The sequence below is a fragment of the Nomascus leucogenys genome, chromosome 18, assembly GCF_006542625.1.
Source record: "Nomascus leucogenys isolate Asia chromosome 18, Asia_NLE_v1, whole genome shotgun sequence".
In the NCBI taxonomy this organism is placed as follows: Eukaryota; Metazoa; Chordata; class Mammalia; order Primates; family Hylobatidae; genus Nomascus; species Nomascus leucogenys.
The window spans coordinates 10,305,482-10,322,415 of record NC_044398.1 but is presented as its reverse complement, the minus strand read 5'-3'; the positions used below and the strand labels follow the sequence as shown (position 1 = coordinate 10,322,415).

General features: G+C 38.4%; 1 protein-coding gene across 1 annotated transcript in view; it reads left to right on the top strand.

The window, feature by feature from the left end:
• Positions 1–16,934, top strand: part of ANK3 (ankyrin 3) — a 366,342-nt gene that overhangs the window by 101,827 nt on the left and 247,581 nt on the right. Inside the window, 3 exon segments of the mRNA XM_030797694.1 lie at positions 11,548–11,649; positions 12,035–12,133; positions 12,311–12,409. Coding sequence (XP_030653554.1) covers positions 11,548–11,649; positions 12,035–12,133; positions 12,311–12,409 — 300 coding nt within the window.

Sequence of the window (16,934 nt, the reverse complement as noted above, 5' to 3'; positions counted from 1 at the left end):
TGAACATAATCAAGTTTATGTTGAGGAATATTAGAAATACCCACCCAACCCACCAGTACCTGACATGTGTTTTTCCTCCTATGGGAAAATTTTTTTTCTTCTCTGTATTTATTTGCGTTGCTAATCAGTCTCCAAGAGAATTTTTAGGGGTCTGAATTCTGAGTGAGAAAAAGTACCCCCAGGGCCTGAATTCTAGATCCTCCTTTTGATGTAAACCAGATCATAGTGGACAGACTGGATGAGGGTATGTTTTATCAGCACATGGCGAGGTAAATCTCGTGAAAACACTGCCTTTACAAAAACAAAAGCCTGCCAGCACTGTATTTTTTTTAACTGGTTCCCACTCCCCCCCTATTTAAAGATAAAGATGGGAATGTTGTTTTGCCTTTCAGCATGAGAGTGGCCACTGTGCACAGACACCCCAGCAGGTTTGAAATGGGCACCAGCAGAGGCCTTTCTGGCACAGGTCCCAGTGCAAAGATGCTAACCATGCCTAACATGTGTTAGGGGACAGTGACCTCATTTTCAGGGATGAACTGAGGGGACTTCCAAGCAAAATCCATGCAAAGGCAGCCTTGTAGCAATCAGAGAGAATCTGTGGAGCCAGCCCCTTTTACTTCAGTTAGTTTTGATAGTGTTTATTACTAATATAGACCACCTTTAGAAATTTGGAAGCATTTTTTTAATTGGTTAAGTAACCCCCTCTCTAATCCTCTTCTGGCTGATTTATGGATGAGAAATGCTGGTTTATTTCTAATAACTGGATAGCAATTAAGTAAAAAAAAGAATAAAAGCTTAATAATCTGAGGTCTTTCCTAACTAAAAGGGTTCAAGTTTTTTCAAGCTCTTACCATGAAAAAGGCACATAAAATTGCCCTTTATTTAAGATCTCCACACCCAAAACACGTGCTTGATAATAATGCATTTGCTGATACAGACCAATCTCTTAAAAAGAGAAATACCATTCTCTTAAAGATCCAAGGTTTTTACTGACAGGCGGCAGATTATAGTATGAATGTCACCGTTGTTTTCGTTTGTGTAATTGGTTGCATTCTTTTGAAATTGGTGGGAAATTAGATCACTGTGCAAGATATCTATAAAAATATCAGTGCACAATATCTTACTCTAAAATATCTGGCAACTGAGTGGTCACAATCGGGATGGCCATGTCCCAGTGACTCAGCTCTACTCTCATAGGAAAAAAAAAATACACCCTTTGGCTCCCCTCTCATGTGCTTGGGCAGAGCCACAGCTCTGTGTCCCACACGAAAGCCTTAAACACAGAAGAATGGGCCTTTCAAGTCGTTAGACTAATTTTTTGTTGGACGTTATCTTATTCTAAATAAACACATTTTAGATTTTGAAAAATTCAAGTCCCCTTTCTGATGGAGAATAATTTTCAAACTCATGTTACTTTGTTCACCAAAAATTACTTCTCAATGCTACCAAGCAAAGCCTCTCATCTTTAGTTTCTGGTTATGAAAAGCAGGGGCAATAAGGCTGGGCACTGTGGCTCACACCAGCACTTTGGGAGGCTGAGACAGGCAGATCACTTGAGCCTAGGAGCTTGAGACCAGCCTGGGCAACATGCTGAAACCCATGTCTACAAAAAATACAAAAATTAGCCAGGTGTGGTGGTACCAACTACTTGGAAGGCTGAGGTGGGAGGATCACCTGAGCCTGGGGAGATCAAGTCTACAGCAAGCCATGATAATGCCACTGCACTCCAGCCTGGGTGCGAGAGTGAGACCTTGTCTCAGAAAAAGAAAGAAGGAGGGAGAGAGAAAGACAAAGGGGGAGGGGAGAAGAAGAAAGAGGGTTGCATAAGCCAGAAGCTGTGGATTGCTTGAGCCCAGGAGCTTGAATACAGCCTGGGCAACAGAGCAAGACCCCATCTCTTTAAAAAAAAATTTAAAAAAAGTCAGGGCATAGATGAAAAAGGGTCGGGGGAGGTAATTATGAAAGTGAAGAATTTAAAATGTGGCCTTGAGATCTTAATCTTGTATGTTAAATTAGAAGCCTGTCAGTATATCTTCAGAATGCCTCTTATATCACTTTCTTGTCCATTCCACAGCTAGCCCCCCACCCCCGGTCTTCTCATCACATTGTCACATACAACCATATTTTCACAGTAACCTACTTCAGTGGCTTTCTCCTTTGGTGAAGGAGAACTTAATGTGCCACCAAAGGAGATCAGTTTGAGCGGCATTGATCAAAACGTCCCATCTCAGACCAATTGAATCTGAATCCCTTGGCTGTGACATGTGTGTGTGTGTCTGTGTGTGTGTGTGTGTCTGTGTGTGTGTTATTCCTACCTGGGAGATCCCTGAGGCACGGTGGGGTTGACAACAAGGACCTACAGATCTTATCTCCATTTCCTCCCACACTCATATCTGAAGTCAATTAATTGGGTCAATATGTAGCTTTAATGATGTCTTTTCACTCCTCAAAACTCTTTATTTCCTCCTGGTATCTTTATGGCGAAGTTAAATCAGATTTATCTGGTGTTCCAAACCTCTTCTGAACCTGCCCTTTTCGCCTACTCCCCTCTCCCAGGGGAATCCCCTTTCACAGAGATTGTCTATTCACAATTCCTCAAACCTTTCTGGCTCTTTATTTCTACCTACCTTTTCTTCCTTTTATTCTCCACTGACCAAATCCCCTGTTGAAGTCCTGCCTCCTCCTACCAGCTGTTTTCCCAGCTGTAACAGGATGCAGAAATGGCCCTTCCCAATGAGCTTCTCTGACTTTATGAACTTCTGTAGGTTAATCTACCATGAATTCAGGCTCCAGTGTGCACAGCTAGATTAGGACAAAGACCTACCCTAAAAAAGATTATCATCCATCTCTGTAGGATATGTAATCCTAAGCAGAACAGACCAAGTGCTGTAGGAGTCCAGAGTGAGAAGGGGTCATGCCTAGTGTTTATCAGGGAAAGTAGCAAATATGAAGGGATCTTTGAGCTGGACCCAGAATTTAGTAGGTGAGTCTGTTGGTCGGGGAGGGAAAGTGAGGAGGGTTGGTGAGAATTACTAGCAGGGCATAACTGTTATTACCAATGTCTCGGGTGAAGTCACAGTTTCAAGAAATTATAGGGGGCAGTTGAGGAATAAAAAGATATCTAGGTTGCTTTCAAGATTAGTGTTGATTCATGTTTTGTTTCAGGCTGGAAGTATGTGTTTGGGACAGGCTTTAAAGGGCCTGTGAGCCTATGCCATAGAAGTGGATTGGATATTATGGTTTAAAAGCAACAACATTTGAACAAATGAGATATGGTATAAAACAGCAATATATTAAACAGATAAGGGTAGACCTATTTGGGGCAAAACTGAAGATAGGCACACACAACTCTGCTCACTGAGCCCTACCCTTGATCTCAGTGTTTCTAAACTTTTGGGCTCCACAGAACTCAACTGGAAAACCCCTGGTGTTGAAGGAAGAGCCTGGGCTTGTTATCAAGCAGTCTTGGGTTTCATTCCTTGCTGCTTACTTATTAGTTATGTGACCTTTGGCAAGCCACTTAATTTTTAAGAAAGGTTTCTGCCTCTGTAATGAGATTCCTGTTTTGATTGAATACTTAAGAAATAAATGATAATACATGTATAATAAGACATAGTGCATAATAATAATACATGTAAAATGCTTAGTGAGGTCCCAAGTATATAGTAGGCACTCATTTAATAGCAGCTATTTTCCTTGTCTTGACTTTCTTAGAACCCTCAGTGGCTCTTTATACACTGTTCAGTGCTTCCAGCAGATTCAACTAGTGCCAACTACAGCCTCTTGGAGATTTTTTAAATGACCTGGGCATTATATAGCAAGGGCCTGAACGGGCCAGGGAGAAGGATGAATGAGGAAAAAGAAGGTGAGCATATTTTCAGCTGTAGGGAAAGCTAAGAAGTTAGGAAAACAATAAAAATAATTCTTTTGAAGTGCGTCTTTGAACTAGCACTTTAAAAGTAAGAGGCCTGTAGAGATTTAAAAATATATATATGTGAAAGCAAAAACTGTTTTACTTGGTTGTATGAGTACAGAGTACAGGAGACAAAGCCTAGGACATGCCCAAGGTGGATAGTCTAATAAGAGACCCCACATTAACCTGGGCCCCAAATGGTGAGCCCCAATATAAGAATGCACAAGAAATAAACCCACCATACAGAAGAGACAGGAAAAACATTCCTCTCCCCATTTGTCACCAGATGGAAGAGAAAAAAATCTGTCCTGAGAATTTGTAACCACAAGGAATCCCTCATATCTATACCAGTTTGAGATCTAAATTTATCCGTGTAGTCTTAACAAAAACAAAAACAAAAAGCCTCAAGCCAAGCATTTATTTTTAAAGTAATCTTGGGTTGATAGTGCCTCTAGGCAACTGGCAGAACCAATCTCAAATTTCTCTTTGGAATATGACAACATTAATCCAGGCATTAAAGAATTACCAAAGATTAGTTTCTAAGGAATATGAGGTCACAAGCAACAGTCACAAGCCAGGGAAATGTAAATTGGTGCAATCACTTTGAAATACAATTAACTAGAAATTAACTAGTAAAGCTGAATAAGCACATACTGAGTGACCCAGCATTTATGATCCTAAGATTTAAAAAACTCTTGCCCTTATGCACCCCAACTAGTGCCAGAATATTAATGGCAGTATCTTTCATAGTGGGTCCAAACTGGAAACAAGACAAATGTCCATCACCTCTACAGTGGATAAATACATTGTGTTATAATCACATAATGGACTCTTCTACGTTAGCAATTATAAATTACCCACATGTTACATGTCAACAGGGATGACTCTAAGAAACACATTAGACAAAAAAAGACAGAATGATACATAATCTATAATTTTACTTATATAGAGTACTAAGACTCTTAAGTACTAAGACTAAGTCAATTACATAATATTTAGCTTAGGGAGGGGTACATAAATGTTAAAACTGTAAAGAAAGGCATGAGAGTGATTAACTAAAACAGAGGATGCCTTAGGAGAACCACTCAAGAAGGGACTCATTGGGAGTCTTCAAATCCGCTTGTAACTTGCATTCTTGAGCTGAATAGTGGGTATGTGGGTGTTTATCTAATGATTTTTCTTTAAACTGTTCATATCTGTTTTATGTATTTTTAAACGTATGACATGCATCATGATAAATACTTTTTTAAAAAAAGGAGAAAGGAGAACTTAAAAAGTCCCTAAGACAGAATATTGAATCAGATGTGTACACATAACTTTCTGGAAGGGGGTTTGAGGGAGAGAGTGAAGAGAAAAAGGTAATCAGAGAGTTACACCAAGATTGCATGCCTGGGTGGCTAGGATAATCTTGAGATGTCTAAATAAAAACCAGGAAATCTATTGTTCATATTTCTGTCGTTAGCATCTGGTTGCAGGCAGATGCATTATATATCTCAGCACACTTCTGTTGTTGCTGTTGTTGAGTGAGGGAATTGTGGGACATGGAAATGTCTTGGGGTGAGGATGAGCACCACGTGGATATAGAATGCTGAGCTTAGAGAGAATGGTGGGAGCCATAGAAGCGATGAGGTCACCTAGAAAGAGCATGCGGAAAGGAAAGAAATGTGAATTCTGCACATTTTCAGTGATGGGTTGAGGCAGTGAGGCACAGAAGGAAGTGAACAAAGAGATGACAGAAGAAAAGCTTGAGGGAAGATTTTCAAGAAAGAGAAAGTGATTGGTACTGTCAAACATTACAAGAGGAGAAACTTAAAAGTCATGGAACTTGATGACTAGAAGGTCATTGGTGATTTTATACAGAGAGACAGTATTGATTAGTGAGAGAAACCATATTGCCAGAAATGCAAATATGAATTAGTATTAAGGATATAAGTCAGTGTGAACCTACACCAATCTTTCAAAATGTTTGATATTTAAAGGAGAACTCATAAACATCTATTTATTGAGTGCCTAGCTATGCACTCACATTGTTAATTACTTTACCTGAGTTATCTAATTTCATCCTAACAGTAGGTTATTTTATTCTGATTTGACAGCTGTGAAAACTGAGGTACATAGATATTTTTAAAAACTTGCCAAACACTAAGAGGTAGAATAGCTGAAACACAGATTCGGCTATGTGATTCCAGTGCTTTGGTTCTTATCTAGTCCACTGCACTGGGAAATAGAGGCGATCATCACTTGCAAGGGGGTGCTGGGTAGAAAAGTGGAAGGAAACTTTTTTGTATTTTGGGTTTTGTTTTGTTTTCTATGTTGGTAGGCAGAAGACAGGGCATCAGTAGAAAAAAAGAATTTGAAGTTTACAGGAAGGATCATCTGACCCTTCACAATGCTTCCAGGTAGCTGGGAAGATGAGGTAATGGGGAAAGATTAGAGAATTGGCACATCAAGTAGAAACAGGCTCCTGAGATTGCCCCTGCCCCTCAGAAAAGTTTAGAAGTAAAGGAGCAGAGCTATGTTATGTACTCACTGGGTCTCCAGTCTGCATTTTTTCAGGTGATCCACTGTTAGCCTGATCTTGAGTCTCATAATAAACTCAATGAGGAAATTCTGATCCATGGAAGATATACCTGAAAGTGCCTAAAATAGTTAATTCAATGGATGGATAGACAAATCGATGGACTGATGGAAAATGAATGAATGAATGAATGAATGAGCCAAGAATTCTCATTTGGAATAGACCAAACATGTATTAAGCCCTTTTTTAGAATGGTGATTAACAGCCTAGACTCCAGAGCCAGACTGGGTTTGCATCCCTGTCATTCACAAGCTCTGTGTCCCTGGGAAAATCACTCATCCTGCAGCTCAATTTTCTTATCTATGAAATGGAGCTAGTAATAGTACGTACTTGTGTTAGTTTGCTAGGGCTGACATAGTAAACCACCACAAACCGGGTGGCTTAAAATAACCACAATGTATTCTCTCACAGTTCTGGAGGCCAGAAGTCCAAAATCAAGGTATCAGTAGAATCACACCTCCTCTAAAGACTCTAGGGGAGAATTCTTCCTTGCCTTTTCCCACTTCTGGTGGTGCTTGCCTTGAGGTAGCATAACTCAAGTCTCTGCCTCTTTCTTCACTTGGCCATCATCTCTCTTATGTGTACATGTGACTTCTCTTCTTATAAAGTCACCAGTCATTGGATTTTGGGCCCATTCTAATCCCGTGTGACCTCATCTTAACTAATTACAACTGCAAAGATTGTATTTCCAAATATAGTCATGTTCTGAGGTTCCTAATGAACATCAGTTGTGGGGAGACACCATTCAACCCACTACATTACTTAATGGAACTGTTATAAGGATTACATAAATTAATATAAGGACTTATAAAATTAATACATATTAAGTGATGGATAATATAATTAAGTTAATATTAAGTGCTTGTAATCATGTCTAGCTTATAGTCAAAGGTATGAAGTATGACTGAGGTTGGCACTCTGAAAATGCTTATTCTTTCCAATAACTGCTTTCTGCTGAATAATATCAATATTCCACTGCCGGTAAAGATGCTGAGTTACTAGATTAATGCATAATAATGCCTGACTCTATCCCTGAAGCTATTTCCTTGAAAAACATACATGATTCATATTTCTAGTAAAATGACTAAGTAGACAGGACATTAAATGGTAACAAAATAAACTCTCATTTCCAAATTCCTCAGATTTTGGTCACCCAGAGGAAAAAAAAGTGCTGAACAACCTGTTCATATTCATTTTTGTGCAACTAATTCCTTAGGCAGTGGCTTTGTCTGTGTGACTTTCCATGTGGCTGCACTAAGCTTGTCTTTGAACCTAATTTCCTCCATAGTAATTTGTTGACATTTTTGGATGCATCTTAGATATAGCATCAAAAGAGGCATTGTTTTGATACAAGGTTATCAAAAGGTTAAAAAAAACAAGCTATAGACTGTGTTAAGAGTAACTCTTAGTTATTCCATGAAATGATGGCAATGAGATACAACCCACTGATACTGAGTCTAGTACAAAATTCATGTGTTTTTTACATGAAGGATATAAACAACAATATATTCTCTATGGGCAAAATTGGGGGGGAAATGGTTAAGAATCCAATATTTGCCCTGCCACTTATGCAAGGTTATTTTAGAGGAGAGAGAGTAAGAAGCTGTGAAACGAAAGCAAATAAGTCATTATTTGTGCCACATTTATTTTGTTCCACCAATGTGTATCCAGATATTGACACAATGCCTAACATGCAGTAGACATTCAACAGATATTTGAGGAAGAGGTGGCTATTTTGTTTGCCAGTGGCTAAAAGGAGGAACTTATTGGTTCTTTTTCTGTGGGCTTTGTAATGTCTCTTCCTATGATGTAAGTTTTCTTCAGGGCAGCCTTCATTCACCTCTTCTTGCTTTTTCCCTACCTTTTCCCCCTTTTTATTTGAAGTGGGTGGTTGTTATGGTTTTGGTGTGGTAAGCATGTTGATATGTAACAGGGCCAAGAAAAGTGAAGAAAATTAATTTCTGTTTCTGCTTGTGCTTCCTAAAATTCTGAGGCGGTCAATTAGCTATCTCAGAGAATTGTTTGATATCAGGGTCATTGAATGAAATAGATATAATGAAGGCGTCCACCAGCGAATTTTGTATCAGTAGAGCAGGAGTTCTTAAATGCAAGTTCACGAGCAAGCTTAGCACTCCTGAGCCACATGAAATTATGTGCAAATTGTGTATGCAGATGTAGATTTGGTGTGTGTGTGTGTGTGCAATTGTTGAAGGAAGATAATTTATTCGCCACCTTTATTAGTCTCAAAAGAATCCAGATCCCAGATAGGTAGAGAACCGCTGAATTTGAAGATTTGTTTTATACTGATTTTGTTTTGTTTTAGAGGTTTGGATAGGAAGATTCTGAGGAAACTTGAGAGCAAAATGGACAGTGCATGGAATTATTAAATCTTTCCAGATATGGGATCAATTCAAAGGCTTTTTTCTTGAATTATAATACCTCTTTTTTAACTTCCTTAGCTGCCGTTGTTATGTACTCCATGTTGGAGTTTGGGATGCTTAACTCACAGTTGTTATCTCCGGCAGTTGAAATATCCAGGCAGACTGATGTCATTTGTTCCCAGAACGGCATCAGAGCCCTTCTGGGCAAATTCACTGATAAGTCATTGAACAGGCACAAAGAAGATGATATTTTGTGGTGCAATGAGCCATCCTTGCGTGGCTAATTTAGTTCTAACTGAACTTATAAACAAAAAACTAACCTCTAAATAGTGAACCTCTTTAAAAACTGCATTCCGTTTTTCTTTAAATCCCTGGAAACTTTTATTTGTCCTTTGTTTAACTGGAACCTTTATCTCTTGTCATCTGCTTAACCCTCTGCTCTGATTAAATGATTTTCCTGCTTATCTCAAATTCTAATTTTATGTTATTTTAAGTAATAGCTATGTGTGCCCTCAGACACCTGACTCGGTGACTTAGTTTGTAATCTCTGGTAGCTATCAGATTCTCAACTTAAACTGCTGCTGCTGCTAATAAAGCCTCCTGTATTATTCCAGGCAATAATTTAATTAATAGTTATTTCTACCCAATTTACTTATTTGTTGATGCATTCATTCACAAAAAACTTATAGGCACTTGCTATATGCCAAGAATGCTTCCAGTTGCAGGGGAAACAGTAAGATGAATATTACACATGGAGTCACAATGCCTTGTGCTGAGTCAAGGCTTGTGGCAACCCAAACAGGCCAAAGAGCTAAGCCTCCTTAAGTGTACAATCTTTATGTAAGTTGGGTTACTGTTTATTTAAAGCAGTGGTTCTCAACTAGGAAGACTTTGCCCCCTCCCCCAAGGGACATTTGGCAATTCTGGAGACACTTTTAGTTATCACAAATAGGGGATACCACTGGCACCTGGTCAGTAGAAAATGCTGGTAAACTTTGGACAATGAACAGGACAGTCCCCTACAGCAAAGAATTATTCAGATCAAAATGCCAATACCGCTGAGGCTGAGAAGCCCCAATTTAGAGGCACAGTAGTGATTGAGAGAGGCTCACTACTGTGAAAGAGAAGGGGGCAGGTGACTCCAGAGGCAGTGGCCTCTCCTCTGAGGTTCTGAGCAAGTTGACTCTTAGTGAATTGACCCACACTGGAACCAAAGACCCTTCTGAGGGGTAGAACTTTCTTCTTCTCAATTACATTTCCATGAAAGAGTTAGCATTCCTCTCTTAAAGACTGGCATCTTGGCTGCTTTCCAGTTGCCTACTCCTTAATCTGCCTCCTCTGCTTATTCTGAAGGGGCTCATAATTTAGGGTGGAAGAAGGACAGGTATACCAAAACCTGTGATGTTGTGTAGTAAATACAAAGAGAGTTCAATGAAATTAATGCTGGGAGCACTGAGAAACTAAACTCTACCTGGGGGATCTGGGCAGGCTTCACAGATGAGGTGGCATTTGAACAAAGCCTTTGAAGGTGGTGTTTACCATATGGTTGAAAGAAGACACTTTTCTCTTTTAAGCCATACCCTGCATGATTGCATTTATAACTGGTGACAAGATGTTTTTGGCTGCTCTTTCAGGAAAACCTGCTTTTGTATTGTACTGTATTAAGCAAGACTTCTTTACAAATTTTGCGGGCCCAGCTTTGCTGTGTCTTTCCTCTCACCATCTTTCTATCAGAGATTTCATTAGTAGGTGGTTTCAACTATGAAATTATAGATGTTAGAGTTTAGCAGTAGTTCAATGTTGCAAGCTTTCAATGAGTGAATTACATGTCTTGTTTTGAAATTTTATATGTATTTCTTTCTGCTGCTGCTCCTACGTATGGCTATGTACTGTAGGAAAATCCAGTAGAACATCATTGCCTGCAAATTTCTGTTAGACTATTAAGTACAACATAAAATGGGTTAAGCATGGTGGCTCGTGCCTATAATCCCAACACTTTGGGAGGCCAAGGTGGGAGGATTGCTTGAGGCCAGGAGTTCAAGACCAGCCTGGGAACACAGTGAGACCCCTGTCTCTAAAAAATAAACAAGTAGCCTGGCATGGTGACGCATGTCCATAGTCACAGCTACTCAGCAGGCTGAGGCTGAGCATCACTTGAGCCCAGGAGTTCAAGGCTGCAGTGAGCTGTGATTGCACCACTGCACTCCAGCCAGAGCAACAGAGTGAGACCCTGTCTCTAAGAAGAAGAAGAATGCCATTTTGAATCTATTAATAGAGAAAATCGCTGTGGTAGATGTGGATAAAAGGAATAGATGTTACATTTCTGCTACAGGAAAATAGTGGGGTCTTCATAATGTAATTATCAATAAGTTATAGAATTTCTCTTTTCCCTCTGGAAATTGTGTGTTGATTTAAGGTGCCTATACATTATAGGAAATTTTCTCTCTCAATTCAGAAGGAATTCTGACATCACACAAGGGATAACATTGTACTCTTGAAACTAACTTTTAAAAGATGTGTCCTTTTCCTGGTTATTTTTACAAGGAACTTTTATTCATATTTTCATGTTAGAAATAAAAGAGTTCAATTATTTTAGTTTGGATCTTTAGCTGGCTAGTTTATAAACATGAATATTGCTTCATTTTTCATCAAAATGTTTTTCTTTTTTATTTTAGTCTGATGCCAATGCAAGTTACTTAAGAGCAGCTAGAGCTGGACACCTTGAAAAGGCCCTCGACTACATAAAAAATGGAGTTGACATCAATATTTGCAATCAGGTTAGTTGGAGTTATTGCTGAATTTTTTACTTAAAATTCCAAAAATCCAGACTTCAAACTCCTTAAAGACTTTATTTTTTTGTGAGTTTTCCGTTGAATGTTATTAGCTTGTCATTGTCAAATTATTCTCTGTTAGAGGAACATTCAGAAATGTCAGCATATGTCCCTTAATAATTAATTTCTAAAATTTAATAAATAATGATAACAGAACAACCCATCCAGTTTTGAAGTACTTTGATTCCTAATTCAAGATTCAAGTTCCTGCACTGCACACATGCAAGTGATCATCAGGTGGGACATTATAATATCTCAGGAGTTCTTGGTAGGTTGTTTACTGCTCTATTTTCAACCTGCTGAGTAAAGCTTTTCCTTTACTTTTAATCAGAATGGGTTGAACGCTCTCCATCTCGCTTCCAAAGAAGGCCATGTAGAAGTTGTTTCTGAGCTGCTACAGAGAGAAGCCAATGTGGACGCAGCTACAAAGGTCAGTATCACATATCTAATGCTTTTTGTGCCACTCGCCATGTTCTGTGAGGATTCAGCCCTCAGTAAGAATGGGGGCACAACTCTCATAAGATATTTGTCAAATTTGTTCTCTTTGGGGAGAACAGGAAAATTCAAAAGATCGATGAGCTGATATATCTTGACTTTCATTTCACAGAAAGGAAACACAGCATTGCACATCGCATCTTTGGCTGGGCAAGCAGAGGTGGTAAAAGTCTTGGTTACAAATGGAGCCAATGTCAATGCACAATCTCAGGTAAGCCTACAACTCCATGCCACAGACATTTTGTTATCATTTACAAGCAATGTTCTTTGGGTCAGGTGCTTGCTTAGTTCACATGTCCTCTAAGAACACAATACTTAAGAACTGTATTTAAAAAGTTATATTATTGCACACTTTGGAAGGCAAAGACGGGCAGATCGCTTGAGGCAGGAGTTTGAGACCAGCCTGGCCAACATGGTGAAACCCTGTCTCTACTAAAAATACAAAAAAATTAGCCTGGCATCATGGTACATGCCTGTAATCCCAGATACTTGGGAGGCTGAGGCACGAGAGTCACTTGTTCCCAGGAGGCGAAGGTTGCAGTGAGCCGAGATTGCACCACTGCACTCCAGCCTGGGTGACAGAGCAAGCCTCTGTCTCCAAAAGATAAAGTTAAATTATTGCAGATTATTTAAATTCATATGTATTTTCATTTGCAATATATATGTGTGTGAGAGAGAGATTTTTAAAGCGGCCCATCTATAAAAGATGCTAGTCATAGACACAAATGTTTAAAGAGTATCTGTAATGCAGGGTCTTACACTATTTTATGATGCTAGCTTAGGTTCAATCTTTTTAAAAACAGGCAGAAGGAACTTTAAAAGTCCTCAAGTTTAATAAAAATTTTCAGATTCTTTGTAAGGAACATAGGTCCTCCTATAAATCTTACATGGTCGTTCATGAATTTCTAAGAGGAACACCAATAGGTTATCATTTGATAGACTTTGAATCTAAAAGAATTAACTTTGCTTTATTTTGTTTAAAAATATAGGTCCTCATTATTCAAGTATTCATTATTTGAATCTCCACAGACAGGTCATGTAGGAAAGCAAACATCATCATAATTTTAAAATATTCACTAAGGACATGACTGCATTTAAAACTGGTTCCCACTCAAACATTCCTTCCAGTCGAATGCTGACTTCCATCCTTACTTGTCAGTGTGTCCCCAGGGATGTTGGATATTGAACAAATTGATTGCAGAACAAAACTGCAAGTTTTGACAAAGACACTTAAGTTTCCTGAAGTCAAGGAAAGTGATATTGGAGAACTTCTGGGTGCACAGCTGAGCTGTGGGTACGTGGCACTCTGGCAGTATTCGGCTAGGAAGTGTGTGAAAAGTTAGGATGATTTCCTGACAGCAGTTTCATATAGGAATGATTTGAAAATACATAGATTAAATGAAGACAAAAAGATAAGTGAGATCTTTGGATGGCAAATACTTCTCCCAAAAGATGGTCTTTTTTGCTTATGCTATGAAAATTAAAAAGTGAAGAATGTCAACATATATCATTTTGTTGGGAAAAATAACACTTGGTTTAGTCTTTGTTCATTCTGAGAACTTATACATGAATCCAGTTGTAACTTACATTTTATTAAATTATATAAGCCTATTTTTGTAATTTCCAGTTTTATCTTTTAAGAGTAAGTCTGAATCAAACTTTAAAAAATTATTTACTGTGGACTTTTGCTCTCCATTTTAAATGCACTTGATTTTTCCAGGCTTTTCTAGCACGATTATCTTTGGATATTGGGAGTCTCCTCTGTTTTATGGGTTCACAGAATTGCAGTGACTTCCTCCCCTGCTTACTACTGACATAGCAATGATAACTCTGATGCCATCAAATGTCAGAGTCAAAGAAAAGGAACTGCACAGTGCTTCCAACTGCATGGTTCTTGTATATTTGCTCTAAATTCATTCTAGTTCCCTGTTGTTGGACCTTTGTCACATGATCTATGCCAATTATTCCCATTCCGTAGGAGAGTTCCCGTGAAGTAATAACGCTTTTCCAGAAAGGAATGATGTAAAATTGAATAGCAACAAGTATGGTACTTTGGGAGAGATACAGACCAGCTTACTACCATAGAAGCATCGTGCTTTTAAAGGGATGTTTTTCAAAGTACCCCAATAATATTTTACTGAAATGTGGCTAGGTAGTTTTAAGCTCTGAGATAGTGGGAAAACTCTTTAATCCATTTTCATTTCTTTTATTATTTTCTCCAGGGAGGAAAAAATCGACCTCCTTCTTTCAAGCATCACACCATTATTGACTAATGCTTAGAGTAGCCATAGTTTTAAACTGGCTCGGCAATGTTTGGGAGAAGCTGCAGTTGAAATAAAATCCTAATCAGTTCTAATTTCAATTTATACACATTCCACACTGATGATGCAGTAAGGGAGAAGAACATGTGAAATTCCCTGTTACTTACAGTTGTGCTCGGAATTACCAGCCACACATGGCACAGCAAAGCATTTGCTCCTTCATCTGAACACCTGCCCACATATGCCTTCTGAACTGCATTGTTCTGTGGATGGAATAAGTAATGAGATGACCCTGCAGAGGAATGGAGTTTCTATGATAATTCCTGGTAACAACTCTTCGGTAGGAACTGTTATAAAGAGTAACAAGCAATGATGTCAACTCCATTTAGGAAGCAGCACATAAAACAGTACAGAAATATTAATATTCAAGACAGCATCTCTGTTGACATGAAATTTTAACTTGTAAGTGATATTTAATAACCAACAAAAAATAGTGTAAAAAAAACCCTTACTCTTCTTTACTATAAAAATTCTCCTTATCTTAAACATAAAAATGGCATTGGGCAATATCAAGTTCTCTTCTTATAAATCAAGGCTCTATAAACTAGGGATTTGTAGATTTTAAAGTAATTTTTGTAATTGCCTTGATCTTAGGTCTTAACAAGTTAACTCTTTCTTTTAGTACTTAACATTCCAGTAGTCATTTAGTCCTACTCTGAGAAAGAAATTGAGTTGACTAAACTGTGATTATAAAGAATTCTATTATTAAGTCCTTAATGCTTTATATTAGAGATATCAACAACGATTAACAATGTTTGCTATTGAAAAACCTCAAACTGCACAGTCAAATGACATCCCCCACTCTTCTCTCCTTCTCTGTCTTTGTAATATAAAATACCAACTGAATTTATAAAGAAGCAAAGTCTGTTTCCAATAATATTTTAACTACCAAAGTATTTTTAGTGAACAGATTTTTCTAGTGGTGTTTGCAAAGGTAAGACCGTTTAGGTTAGCCAGTGCCTCCCTGGTCTTTCTGGGTACTCTGATATTCCCTATGGTGGGAAAGTCGGATCCTGACAAAGTTAGACAGTACAAGTATGGGACTTTGGGTATGGTTCAGATTGAGCCTCTGTGACCTTATATCGCACCTCTAATCTAATTGACCTTCACGAAAGTTAGTAACATATATGAATCAATGCAAATCTTTCACCATACCCTTAACATCTTAGTTAAGAATAGCACTTTATGATGTGCAAAGGCTGGCCATAGAAAACTAGAATGAATAGAAAAATTTCATGGATGAAATTTAAGCCCTTCTCCAAACGAAGTCATAGGAATACTTATTATTTTATTTTGATGTGTATTAGACAGCATGCCTCAGTACTATCTACAAAATTATAAGTCTGCAGATTTGCATGCTTATAATAGCACCACTATAAACATTCAGAGCAGAAGGTATTGAATATATTGGATAAAATCAGACTTCAAATAGCATACTCATTCCATCTTAAGTTGCTCTGCCTTTTGAGAATTTAGTCTGTCGTTGCTACAGAAAAGAAAATGCAAATTGGGTACCCATATATTCCTTTTTAGCTAGCTTTGTTTTGGAAATGTTCTAAGTTAGGAAATTATTATAAAAACAGCGGTGTACTTTTTTCTCTTATTTTGAAATCTGACCATTCTTCCAATCCACGTGCCATTTCACAGCAAGCAGTTATGGCTCTAGGTTGTCTAATGACAACACATTGAGTTAATGGTGCCTCAACCTCTTTGAGCTAGGGAGTGATGGCAATATTTTTATTTACTCTTTCCAAAGAACACTTCTAATTTTCTCTCTAGAATCATAACTAAATGGTTATGTATGTGTTCTCATGTCTTGACCATTTCTTGAGACATAAAATTTGTAATTTGGGGGTGTTATTTGAATTACAGGAAAAGAAACTAACTTAAGCACAAGAGGGAATTTATTGGAATTAGTTGAGGAACACAGAGAATAGAAAGCTGAAGAAGCTTTCAGAAAGCTTTGGAAACCTGATAGCTGGGGTGGAGAGTGGGAGAACATAGTGAGAAGCAAGAGAGCAGGCTTGGCCTTTGACCTGGTTCCTACAGGTCAATCAAGGCTGGAGAGGGAGAATCAAGGGTGGACCTAAAAGAAAAAACAGAAGATAGCCTGCATGTGTGTCTACCCTGTAATTAATGAAGGGCAAGCTTCTCTGTCTCAGTCCATCCCGGACAAGTCCTACTTGCATAATGAGGAATAAGTAATTCTCTGAAAGAAAATAGGGGTGGCATTGTCCTGAAGGGGAAATTGGTGTGTGGGCACTGGTGACCAAAACTAAAGCAAAATAAAACAAACACCCATGCACTACAAATGACCACTATAAAATTGAGATTTCCACCATGAAACACTCACCAAAAACATTTTATCAATATAGATAGCAGAAATAGCATAAGAAGGCCAAGCACAGTGTTCAC